This window comes from Rhinoraja longicauda, chromosome 26 (assembly GCF_053455715.1).
Source record: "Rhinoraja longicauda isolate Sanriku21f chromosome 26, sRhiLon1.1, whole genome shotgun sequence".
NCBI lineage: Eukaryota > Metazoa > Chordata > Chondrichthyes > Rajiformes > Arhynchobatidae > Rhinoraja > Rhinoraja longicauda.
The window spans coordinates 32,183,785-32,195,984 of NC_135978.1; the positions used below are offsets into that span (position 1 = coordinate 32,183,785).

Genomic DNA, 12,200 nt, shown 5'->3' on the forward strand with positions numbered 1-12,200 from the left:
TGGGATGTAGGAGGAAACCGGAGCACCTGGAGGAAGGGAGAAGGTGCAAACTTCACACAGACAGCACCCGAGGCCAGGTTTGATCCTGGCTCTGTGGCGCTGTGAGGCAGCAGCTCTACCCGCTGCGCCACTGGGCCGCACTTCTTCATTAACTTCTCCCCTGCCTTTGCAAATCCATGATGGGACTGCATCTTTGCTGCACATTTGCTGATGTTTCCCCTCCTGCTGTGAGATTACAGTTTAGTTCATTCAGAACCGTATTCCCTAAATGTGGGGCTTGCCGTGGTGGGTAGGCTGTCCGTGGATTAAGCCTATTATGGTTGATTGAGTTAAGTGTCAGTTTATTGCCACGTGTACTGAGGTACAGTGAGAAGCTTTTATTCCGTGCTATCCAGTCAGCGGAAAGACTACATGATTACAATCGAGCCTCCCACAGTGTACAGATACATGATAAGAGGAAATAACATGAATAACATTTAGAGTCATAGGAGTCACAGAGTGATAAACAGGCCCTTCGGCCCAATTTGCCCACACCAGCCAACATGTCCCAGCTACACTCGTCCCAACATGTTTGGTCCATATCCCTCCAAACCTGTCCCATCCATATATCAGTCTAACTGTTTCTTAAATATTGGGATAGACCCTGCCTCAACTAAGTTCCCTTTGTGATGAAAAAATTACTCCTCAGATTCCTATTAAATCTTTTCCCCTTCACCTTGAACCTGTGTCCTCTGGTCCTCGATTCACCTACTCTGGGCAAGGGACTCTGTGCATCTACCCGATCTATTCTTTTCACGATCTCATACACCTCTATAAGATCACCTCTCATCCTCCTGCGCTCCAAGGAATAGTGTCCCAGCCTCTCTGTACCCTTTCCAGCTTGACAACATCTTTCCTATAACTTGGTGCTCAGAACGAAATACAAATGCAAGGTAAAGACCGATTAAAGATAGTCCAAGGGTCTCCAAGTAGGTAGGTAGTAGGTCAGGCCAGCTCACTAGTTGATGGTAGGGTGGTTCAGTTGCCTGATAACAGCTGGGAAGAAACTGTCCCTGAATCTGGAGGTGTGCGTTTTCACACTTCTGTACCCCTTGCCCGATGGGAGAAGAGAGAATGACGGAGTCTCATTTGTAGACTTGAACACCACAATATCAGCTGGTCAGCTTGTAGTCTGGTCACACGTTATTGATATGTTAAATGAGGACCCATCTTGCCACATAAGGCTGTGGAGGCCAAGTCAATGGATATGTTTAAAGCAGAGATAGATAGATTGTTGATTAGTACGGGTGTCAGAGGTTATGGGGAGAAGGCAGGAGAAGAGGGGGGACCTCATTAAAACTTACTGAATAGTGAAAGGCCTGGGTAGAGTGGATGTGGAGAGGATGTTTCCACTAGTGGGAGAGTCTAGGATTAGAGGTCATAGCCTCAGAATTAAAGGAGGTTCCATTAGGAAGATGAGGACTAATTTCTTTAGTCCGAGGTTGGTGAATCTTTGGAATTCATTGCCCCATTAGGCTGTGGAGGCCAAGTCAATGAATATCTTTAAGGCAGAGATAGATGGATTCTTGATTAGTACTGGTGTTAGGGGTTTTGGGGTGAAGGCAAGAAAATGGGGTTAGGAGGGAGAGATAGATCAGCCATGAATGAGTGAAGGAGTAGACCTGATGGGCCGAATGTCCTAATTCTGCTCCTGTCACTTCTGAACGTTTGAAGTTATGAACTTCTCTCATGGGCACGTGTCATTTGCCGTTGCCTGAAGAAGTCGTGGTACGTTCCTCTCAGTTCCGGCTAATATTTACCCCTGAAGTCTAAACCAAAATGTCCAGTCATGAGTGGTATTGCCGTTTGTGGGATCTTGCTGTGCAATGGCAGCCGGACTTCAGTGCTAACTCCACGAGCAGCACTCACACTTGCCCCGAGGACGGGGAGCGTTTTGTGGCAATGCACGCTCTTTCATCCCCGCACATGGGAATGGTGCAAGGGAAATGCAGTTTTTGTTGATGCCCGTCCATGTTTTTTTGTTACATTTATTTCTCTATTTTTGTTTGTCTTTCTTTTCTTCCTCCCCCATTTCTTCCTCCCCTTTCTTCCCTCCTAGGCCACCCGCTGCCCGGCATCTTCCTTCATGAAGGAAGTCAAGGTGCTCTTGGCTATGATCACCTCCACAACCATCAGTGCCCCACCATGGCCAGCTGGCAGGAGATGCTGTTCAGTCAGGGTGAGCCAGGAGCTAGTGCTTTTATCTTCTCACGCCTCACTAACAAAACTCGCCCAGCCAGCCCGAGGCATCTCCGGGGGCCAATTATCAGCGACTGTCCCACTGGGGTGCATCTCACCCTACCCCCTCTCCCCATCCTCAGTGTCAACTGAGAGACTCCCCATCTTCTCACACAAGCCACAAAAGACCCGGATAGAGTGGATGTGCCGAGGATGTTTCCACTAGTGGGAGAGTCTAGGACTAGAGGTCACAGCCTCAGAATTAAAGAACGTTCCTTTAGGAAGGAAATGAGGAGGAATTTCTTTAGTCAGAGGGTGGTGCATCTGTGGAATTCATTGCCACAGAAGATGAGGAGGAATTTCATTAGTCAGAGAGTGGCGAATCTGTGGAATTCATTGCCACTGAAGGCCTTGTTGGCCAAGTCAATGGATTGACCAAGTCAATGTTGGCCAAGTCTAAGGCAGATATTCTTGATTAGTACGAGTGTCAGGGGTTATGGGGAGAAGGCAGGAGAATGGGGTTAGGAGGGAGTGATAGATCAGCCATGATTGAATGGCGGTGGACTAGATGGGCCAAATGGCCTCATTCTGCTCCTATCACTTATGAAAGAGCAGTCCTGGCTTTAACTGTTCAGGAACGCAGGGCTTAAAGCAACTCACTGAACAGGCAGAATCATGTTCTTGCGACAATTCTGCACATTACATTAAATTACTATTAAAACACAAAGAACTAGTTTAGTTTAGTTTACCTTAGTTTAGAGATACAGCATGGAACAGGCCCTTCAACCCACTGAAACCACGCCAACCAGCGATCCCCGCACATTAACACTGTCCTACACACACTAGGGACAATTTAAAATTTTACCAATGCCAATTAACTTATAAACCTGTACGTCTTTGGAGTGTGGGAGGAAACCGAAGATCCCCTAGAAAACCCATGCAGGTCACGGGGAGAACGTACAAACCCCGTACAGACAGCACCCGTAGTTGGGATCGAACCCGGGTCCCTGACGCCGTGAGGCGGCAACTCTACCGCTGCGCTATTGTGCCGCCCACGCCTATAACACCAGGATAAGCGCTCAACCAAGAAAACCAAGCCCAAAGCTAAAGTAGTATCTGAACTGCGTCTACACACATGCTGCAGGATAATAACTAACTCCATGTGCAATAATAAGCTATCCACATGTTAACAAGCACATACAAACTAATCGTGTAGATACAAGTATATCATTGGGGCTATCAAATGGGAACCTCCCTTCACTGGTGTTTTGTTGAGTTTGGCCCACGACACCTCAGGAAAGGTCAACAGTCCCAGAACCACCCCCTCAATACCGGCTCTCACCACCTACGCTAATAATATCTACTAAACAAAGGAAACTACAGACGATTAATTCACTCAAGCAAATGCTAAACGCTCATATCCTGTCTTATACTTATCCTAACCTTAGAGTTGCCAACTGTTCCGTATTAGCTGGGACATCCCATATTTTGGGCTAAATTGGTTTGTCCCTTACGGGACCGTCCTTGTCCTGTATTAGGCCCGGGGGCCGCTGTAGGCCCGGACAGTATAGGTTAACGGAGTGTGTTCGGGGAGCGGGGCCGAGTGTGTTCGCCTAACGGAGTGAGGGAGTTGGCAACCCTATTTGAGGAAGAGCCTTTGCATCTTCTCTAGCCACAGGTGAGGTCGGGAGCACTGGAGAGCAAGCAGCTGATGTGGTTCCATTATTTAAGACGGGAAGTCGAGGGAATCCAGGGAATTATAGGCCGGTGAGCCTCACGTCAGTGGCAGGGAAGCTACTGGAGAGGATTCTTCGAGATAGGATTTACTCCCATTTGGAAGAGAATGGGCTAATTAGGGACAGTCACCATGGCTTTGTGCACGGCAGGTTGTCTCTTACTAACTGGATTTGAGGTTTGTGAGGAGATGACGAAGGTGATCGATGAGGGTAGGGCGGTGGGTGTTGTCCACATGGATTTCAGTAAGTGATAAAGTCCCTGATGGTAGGCTGCTCCAGAAGATTAAGATGCACGACATTAATGGTACTTGGTCTTATGGATTCAGAACTGGCTTACTGACAGAAGACACAGGGTTGGCGTGGAAGCACAAGATTCAGACTGGAGGTCTGTGACCAGTGGAGTTCCGCAGGGATCTGTGCTGGGACCACTGCCACTTATGATATATATATAATTGATATTAATGTAAACTTAGACGTGTTGGTTAGTGAGGTTGCAGATGATTCTCAGATCCCTGCGATTGTACAGGGTGAGGAATGCTGTCAAATATACAGCCGGGATACAGATCAGCTACAGAAATGGACGGAGAAATGGCCGATGGGCTTTAATCTGAGCAAGTGTAAGGTGTTGCACTTTGGGAGATCAACTGTAAGGGGGAAATATACAATTAATGACATGACCTTAACAGTATTGATGAGCAGAGGGATCTTGGGCAAAGTCTCAAGGAGATGTGTGGGGCAGGTTTTTACACAGAGGGCGGCTGGGGTTGATGGTTGAAGCAGGTACGTTTGTGGTATTTACGTTTGGATAGGCACATGGATATGTGGGTAATGGAGGGAAATGGGTTAGGTGCAGTAGATAAGTGATGATCTTAGCTATGTTCAGCACAGACATTGTAGGCCAAATGACCTGTTCTTGTGCTGTACTGTTCCATGGCAGACACATAATGCTGTAGTAGCTCAACGGGTCAGGCAGCATCTCGGGAGAGAGAGAATGGGTGACGTTTTGGGTCGAGACCCTTCTTCAGACTGAGTCAGGGGAGGGGGCAGGACAATGAAAGAATGTAGTTGGAGAGAAAAGGAGAACTTCTTCAAAGTTGACATTCGCAGTGTGAATTCTCCTCAAGGAATGTCAACTTTGAAGAAGTTCTCCTCTTCTCTCCAACTACATTCTTTCTTTGTCCCGCCCCGTCCCCTGACGACCCGAAACGTCACCCATTCCTTCTCTCCTGAGACGCTGCCTGACCCGCTGAGTTACTCCAGCATTTTGTGTTTACCTTCTATTTAAACCAGCATCTGCAGTTCTTTCCCGTACTGCTCCATGTTCTATGCAATACAAAGAGGAGCATGAGGAGGTACATTCGCACAGAAAATCTGCAAGGATGTTGTCAGGACTCGAGGGCCTGAAATATTGGGAGTGACTGGGCAAGCTGGGACTTTATTCCATGGACTGCAGGAGGCAAAGGAGTGATCTGACAGAGCTGTGTAATATAATGAGGGGAATTGATAAGGTGAATGCACAGTCTTTTACCAAGGGTAGGGGAATCAAGAACCAGACATGGGTTATATGAGAGGGGCAAGATTTAATATGAACCTGAGGGGCAACTTTTTCATTCAGAGGGTAGTGGATGTATGGAATGAGCTGCCAGGTAGTTGAGGCAGGTACTGTAGCAGTATTTTTAGAGATACAGTGAGGAAACAGGCCCTTCGGTCCGCTGAGTCCGCGCCGACCAGCGATCCCCGCACATTAATACTATCCTACACACACACTGGGGACAATTTACACTTATACCAAGCCAATTAACCTACAAACCTGCATGTCTTTGGAGTGTGGGAGGAAAGCGAAGATCTCGGAGAAAACCCACGCAGGTCATGGGGAGAATGTACAAACTCCGTACAGACAGCACCCGTGAAAGATACTTGGACAGTTGCATGGATAGGAAAGGTGTAGGAAAGGTGGATATGGGCCAAATGCTGGCAAATGGGACCAGCTTGGATGGGGCACTCTGGTCGATGTGGGCGAGTTGAATCAAAGGGCCTGTTTCTGTGCTGCATGACTACTAACTGTATGGCGTGACACAGAGTGCTTAAACTGACCTTGAAACCTCCTGCTGCTTGGCCATTAGAACGATCCATCCAATGAAGCCTGAATCTCCAGGATTATCTGAGGATGAACGGTAGAGGTTCCAGGATTCTGCCCCTGTGTTGATGATGAACCAAGGAGGTCAACCATCTTCGATAGATCAGTTAGATCAACCTGCCAGAATCCCTTTTGCAACATCTGACTGAACAGCTCACAGTTAATGGGATGTGTAAGAAGGAACTGCAGATGCTGGTTTACACTGAAGATAGACACAAAATGCTGGAGTAACTCAGCGGGACAGGTAGCATCTCTGTAGAAAAGGAATAGGTGACGTTTGGGGTCGAGTCCTTTAATCAGAGCCTGATGAAGAATCTCGACCTAAAACGTCACCCATTCCTTTTCTCCAGAGATACAGGCATGGTGGAGAGTGTGGACTGGAAATCAAAGGACCGAGTTGGACATTCTTGAGTCATCTTTTGTTGTGCAGAGCAGCTTTAATGATTAAACATTAGAAAAAAATGAAACCCTTAATTTTGCTATGTTTGATTGTCCTTGGTTTTTCTTTTACATTTATAATGTTAAATGCCTCTTTGGGACAACATGGAATAGTTTATGTAGGAAGGAACTGCAGGTGCTGGTTTACACCGAAGATAGACACAAAATGCTGGAGTAACTCAGCGGCACAGGCAGCATCTCCGGAGAGAAAGGAATGGGTGACGTCTCGGGTCTAATGAAGTTTGAAGAAAGGTCTCGACCCGAAACGTCACCCATTCCTGTCCTCCAGAGATGCTGCCTGTCCCGCTGAGTTACTCCAGCACTTTGTGTCTACCTGTGCGATAGTTTAATGTTCTTACCACATGTTCTTTGCGGTGTGTACCGTTAGTCATCTCATCCTGTCACATGACGGGGAAGCATCGACTGACATGCTCAAACACGCCAGTGACCTCTCACCTTTGCCCCCGTCACCTTGTCAACATTTATCTCCTGTGTGTGTGTGTGTGTGTGTGTGTTTTTAAAAATAAAATGTTTGCTCTCAATTGGGCCTTGCCAACTCAAAGATGACGTGACTATTTGGCTTATTTCTGGGGGGGGGGCATTGATTTTCGCTAATCGATTGTGTTCTCTTTTCCTCCCACTTGGCAGGAGTTCGATACGGCCCGCAAGGTGCCAACGAGGCCCCCTCTTCTACGGCAATCAGTCACCACGGTAACAACGCCATGGTGACCAGCCAAACTGTACTGCAGCAGGTCTCGCCGGCGAACCTGGACCAGGGCCACAGTCTGCTATCGCCCGACGGTAAGATGGTGAGTACACCTGCCCATTGTAACTGCGCAGCTGATAAGATAAGAGACCGAGAAGGGAAAAACAAACGGGGGCTTGTTCCACAGGCAGTCCAAGGGCTCTCACTCAAAACAATGGGAGCTCTGTCGGAGAGGCAAGCCTGGAATCCCAGCGTGAGCTCGGATTGAAAGGTTTTGCAGTCTCCCCTGGCCTGTGGAGCACTGAAGGTGCAAATCCAGAGATCGAGCAATAAAACTGACAAAGAAAGCACTTTAGTTTATTGATTGGAATACATTGTAAAGTTCCAATCCAGGCACGGCACCACTCACCAGCACTAGCAACTTGCAGGCTGATAATAAGGTCAATTAATTCATCACTTTGTTATATCGCCTCGATAACTCTGGAACAGTTAGAACACAGAACATTGAACACAGAATAGTATTGCACAGGCCCTTCAGCCCACAATATCTGTGCTGGACATCATGCCAAGATCAACTCCTATCTGCATGCACATAATCCACACCCCTGCATATCCATGTGCCTATCCAAAAGCCTCTTATCTATCGTATCTGCCTCCACCACCACCCCCAGCAGTGCGTTCCAGGCACTAAACACCCCCTGTGCAAAAAACTTGCCCGCACATCTCCTTTAAACTTTGCCCCCTTCACCTTACAGCTATGCCCTTTAGTATTTGATATTTCCAACCTGGGAGAAAGGTTCTGACTGTCTACCCTACCTATGCCTCTCATGATTTTATACACTTCTATCAGGTCTCTCCATGACCTCCAGCGTTACAGAGAAAATAAACGAAGTCTGTCCGACCTCATCCTTCAGCTAATACCCCTAATACAGACATCATTCTGATAAACTTCCCTGCATCCTTTCCAAAACCTCCTCATCTTGTATTGGGGCAGTAGTTTTAGTTTTAGTGCGGAACAGGCCCTTTCGGCCCACCGGGTCTGCGCCGACCAGCGATCCCCGCACATTAACACTATCCTACACACACTAGGGACAGTTTTTACATTTACTAAGCCAATTAACCTACAAACCTGTACGTCTTTGGAGAGAGGGCGGAAACCAAAGATCTCGGAGAAAACCCACGCAGGCCCGGGGAGAACGTACAAACTCCGTACAGACAGCACCCGTAGTCGGGATGGAACCCGGGTCTCCGACGCTACATTCGCTGTAAGGCAGCAACTCTACCGCTGCGCCACCGTGCCGCCCATAGTTGTGTGCAATGGGCAAGAGACTGTAAGACTATATTGTAAGGGATTTTTTTTTTTCATTTACCTTTCCACTTTTCTGCCTTTCGTTCTTTGAAAATATGGTGGCATTGTGGTTTTGTTAGTGGACATTTCTGGGGTACTTTTAGACTCGAGAATTAGTTAGTGATTTTCATTATGAATAAATGACAGTAAATGTTAAGGTAGACACCAAATGCTGGAATAACTCAGCGGGTCAGGCAGCATCTCGGGAGAGAAGGAATGGGTGACGTTTCGGGGCGGTCCCCACCCCCTCCCCTGACATCAGTCTGAAGAAGGGTCTCTATCCGAAACGTCACTCATTCCTTCTCTCCCAAGATGCTGCCTGTCCCGCTGAGTTACTCCAGCATTTTGTGTCTACCTTCGATTTAAACCAGCATCTGCAGTTTTTTTCCTGCACAGTAAATGTTAATCAATTTCACTTCTATTCGTTTAATTTAGTTTAGAGATACAGCGTGGAAACAAGCATTTCGGCCACTGATTCTGCGCTGACCAGCGATCACCTCGTACAGTAGTACTATCCTACACACTAGGGACAGTTTACATTTTCACTGATGCCACGGTGGCGCAGCGGTAGAGTTGCTGCCTTACAGCGCTTGTAGCGCCGGAGACCCGGGTTCCACCCCGACTACGGGTGCTGTCTGTACGGAGTTTGTACGTTCTCCCCGTGACTGCATGGGGGTTCTCCGAGATCTTTGGTTTCCGCCCACACTCCAAAGACGTATAAGTATGCAGGTTAGTTGGCTTGGTGTATGTGTAAAAATTGTCCCTTAACATTGTGCCTGGAGTCACCCCTGTGGTCCAGGGGGGAGAGAGTAGAATATAGAACTTGGAATACAAGGATGTTGCCAGGACTAGAGGGTGTGAGCTATAGGGAGAGGTTGAGTAGGCTGGGACTCTATTCCTTGAAGCGCAGGAGGATGAGGGGTGATCTTATAGAGGTGTATAAGATCATGAGAGGAATAGATCGAGTAGATGCCCAGAGTAGGGGAATCGAGGACCTGAGGACATAGGTTTAAGGGGAAGGGGAAAAGATTTCATAAGGACCCAAGGGGTAACATTTTCACACAAAGGGTGGTGGGTCAGAGGAGGTAGTTGAGGATGGGACTATCCCGTTGTTTAAGAAACAGTTAGACAGGTACATGGATAGGACAGGTTTGACCAAGCGCCGGCAGGTGGGACTAGTGTAGCTGTGACATGTTGGCCGGTGTGGGCAAGTTGGGCTGAAGGGTCTGTGTCCACGCTGTATCACTGTGACTCGACACGTCTTTTTGTCTTTTGCTGTTTGCAGATGCTGGGCCGCTCGGTGCAGCAGAGCTAACTTCAGCGGTAATGTTTGGAGGCAGGACGGTGCATTTGCTTTTGTGGGGGTTTGACCCCTGTGTTTACTTTGCCTCTCTCTGCCATAGATAACGGCCGTGGGTGGACCCCTGCCTCCCGTCAGCACCTTGACGAACATCCACAGCCTGTCCCAGACGCAACATCACAACCACCAACAAACGCAAAACCTCATCATCAACCCGCTCTCTGGGGTCATGGCCATCGCACAAAGTAAGGACGCTTGTTTAGAGACACAAACACTTGACCAGTACAGGTGTCAGAGGACACAGGGACAAGGCAGCACAATGGGGTTAGGAGGGAGAGATAATGCAACCATGATTGAATGGCAAAGTTAACTTGATGGGCCAAATGGCCTAATTCTGCTCCTGTCACTTCTGAACGTATGAGGTTATGAACTTCTCTCATGGGCACGTGTCATTTGCCCTTTCCTGAAGAAGACCTGGTACATTCCTCTCAGTTCTGGCTAATGTTTACCCCTGAAGTCTAAAACAAATCCGAGGCGTAGCTATGGGCCCTAGCTATGCCTGTCTCTTTGTTGGGTACGTCGAACAATCCCTGTCCCAGACGTACACTGGCCCCATCCTTCGCTACATTGATGACTGCATTGGTGCAGTCTTGTACCCTCTTGTACCCATGCAGAACTCACTGACTTCATACATTTCACCACTAATTTCCATCCTGCTCTTAAATATAATTGGACTATCTCCGACATCTCCCTACCGTTTCTGGATTTCACCATCTCCATCACAGGAGATAGACTAGTGACTGACATCTAATACAAACCTACTGACTCGCACAGCTATCTGGACTACACTTCTTCCCACCCTGTCTCCTGTAAAAAAGTCTATCCCCTACTCCCAATTCCTCCGTCTACGCCGCATCTGCGCCCGAGATGAGGTGTTTCACACTAGGGCATCAGAGATGTCCTCATTCTTCAGGAAACGGGACTTCCCCTCTCCCATTATAGATGAGGCTCTCACTAGGGTCTCTTCTACATCCCGCAGCTCCGCTCTTGCCCCCCCTCTCCCCATTCGTAACAAGGATAGAGTCCTCCTTGTCCTCACCTTCCACCTCACCAGCCAGCGTATCCAACAAATCATTCTCCAACATTTCCGTCACCTACAACGGGACCCCACCACTGGCCACATCTTCCCATATCTTCCCCTTTCTGCGTTCCGCAGAGACCGTTCCCTCCATAACTCCCTGGTCCACTCGTTCCTTCCCACCCAAACCACCCCTTCCCCGGGTCCAACACCTGTCCCTTTACCTCCCCCCTCAACTCCATCCAAGGACCCAAACAGTCTTTCCAGGGAGGCAGTTATTTTCCTACAAAACAAAATGTTTAGTCATTAGTCGTATTGCTGTTTGTGGGACTCCATTCAAAGTCTGTCTAGAGCTCTGGTCAATGTCACCTAGAAGTGATCACCTGAGGGTGGCACAGTGGTGCAGCTGGTAGAGCTGCTGTTCCATAGTGTCAGAGACCCGGCTTTGATCCTGACTACGGGTGCTGTCTGTGTGGATTTGCATGTTCTCCCTGCGGCCGCGTGGGTTTTCACCGGGTGCTCTGGTTTTCACCCACATCCCGAAGACATTCAGGTTGTAGGGTAGTTAGCCCACTGTAAATTGCCCCTAGTGTGTAGGGAGTGGATGAGTAAGTGGGATAACGTTGAACTAGTGTGAACCGCTGATCGCTGGTCGGCGTGGACTCGGTGGGCCGGTGGGCCTGTTTCCATGCTGCATCTCTAAACTAAACTAAACTACACTAAACTAAGTTAAACTAAATTGAACTGAATTATACTAAACTAAACTAAACTAAATTAACTTAAGCTAAACTAAACTAAACTATGGTACAGTGTTTAAAAAAAGAATGGAATAAAAGTGAGACACAGAGTGCTGGAGTAACTCAGTGGGTCAGGCAGCATCTCTGGAGAGCATGGACACAGAGTGCTGGAGTAACTCAGCGGGTCAGGCTGGACAGCATGGACACAGAGTGCTGGAGTAACTCAGTGGGTCAGGCAGCATCTCTGGAGAGCATGGACACAGAGTGCTGGAGTAACTCAGCGGGTCAGGCAGCATCTCTGGAGAGCATGGACACAGAGTGCTGGAGTAACTCAGCGGGTCAGGCAGCATCTCTGGAGAACATGGACAGGTGACGTTTCGGGTCAGGATCTTTCTTGAGAATGAATCAGTCTTTCAGTCTGTCCCACACCCACCTCTCTTCCAGCTTCCTCCCCCCTACTACAATCTGACCGAAAAAGGGTCCCGACCTGAAACGTCATCTGT

The 12,200-nt window shown here is 48.2% G+C and overlaps 1 protein-coding gene across 1 annotated transcript in view; it reads left to right on the forward strand.

Annotated features, from left to right (window-relative positions):
* LOC144606567 (hepatocyte nuclear factor 1-beta-like) overlaps positions 1-12,200 on the forward strand; it is a 149,383-nt gene that overhangs the window by 96,191 nt on the left and 40,992 nt on the right. The window contains exons 6-7 of the mRNA XM_078422826.1: positions 7,177-7,337; positions 9,986-10,127. Of these exons, the coding sequence (XP_078278952.1) occupies positions 7,177-7,337; positions 9,986-10,127 (303 nt within the window). The remainder of the gene's footprint in view (positions 1-7,176; positions 7,338-9,985; positions 10,128-12,200) is intronic.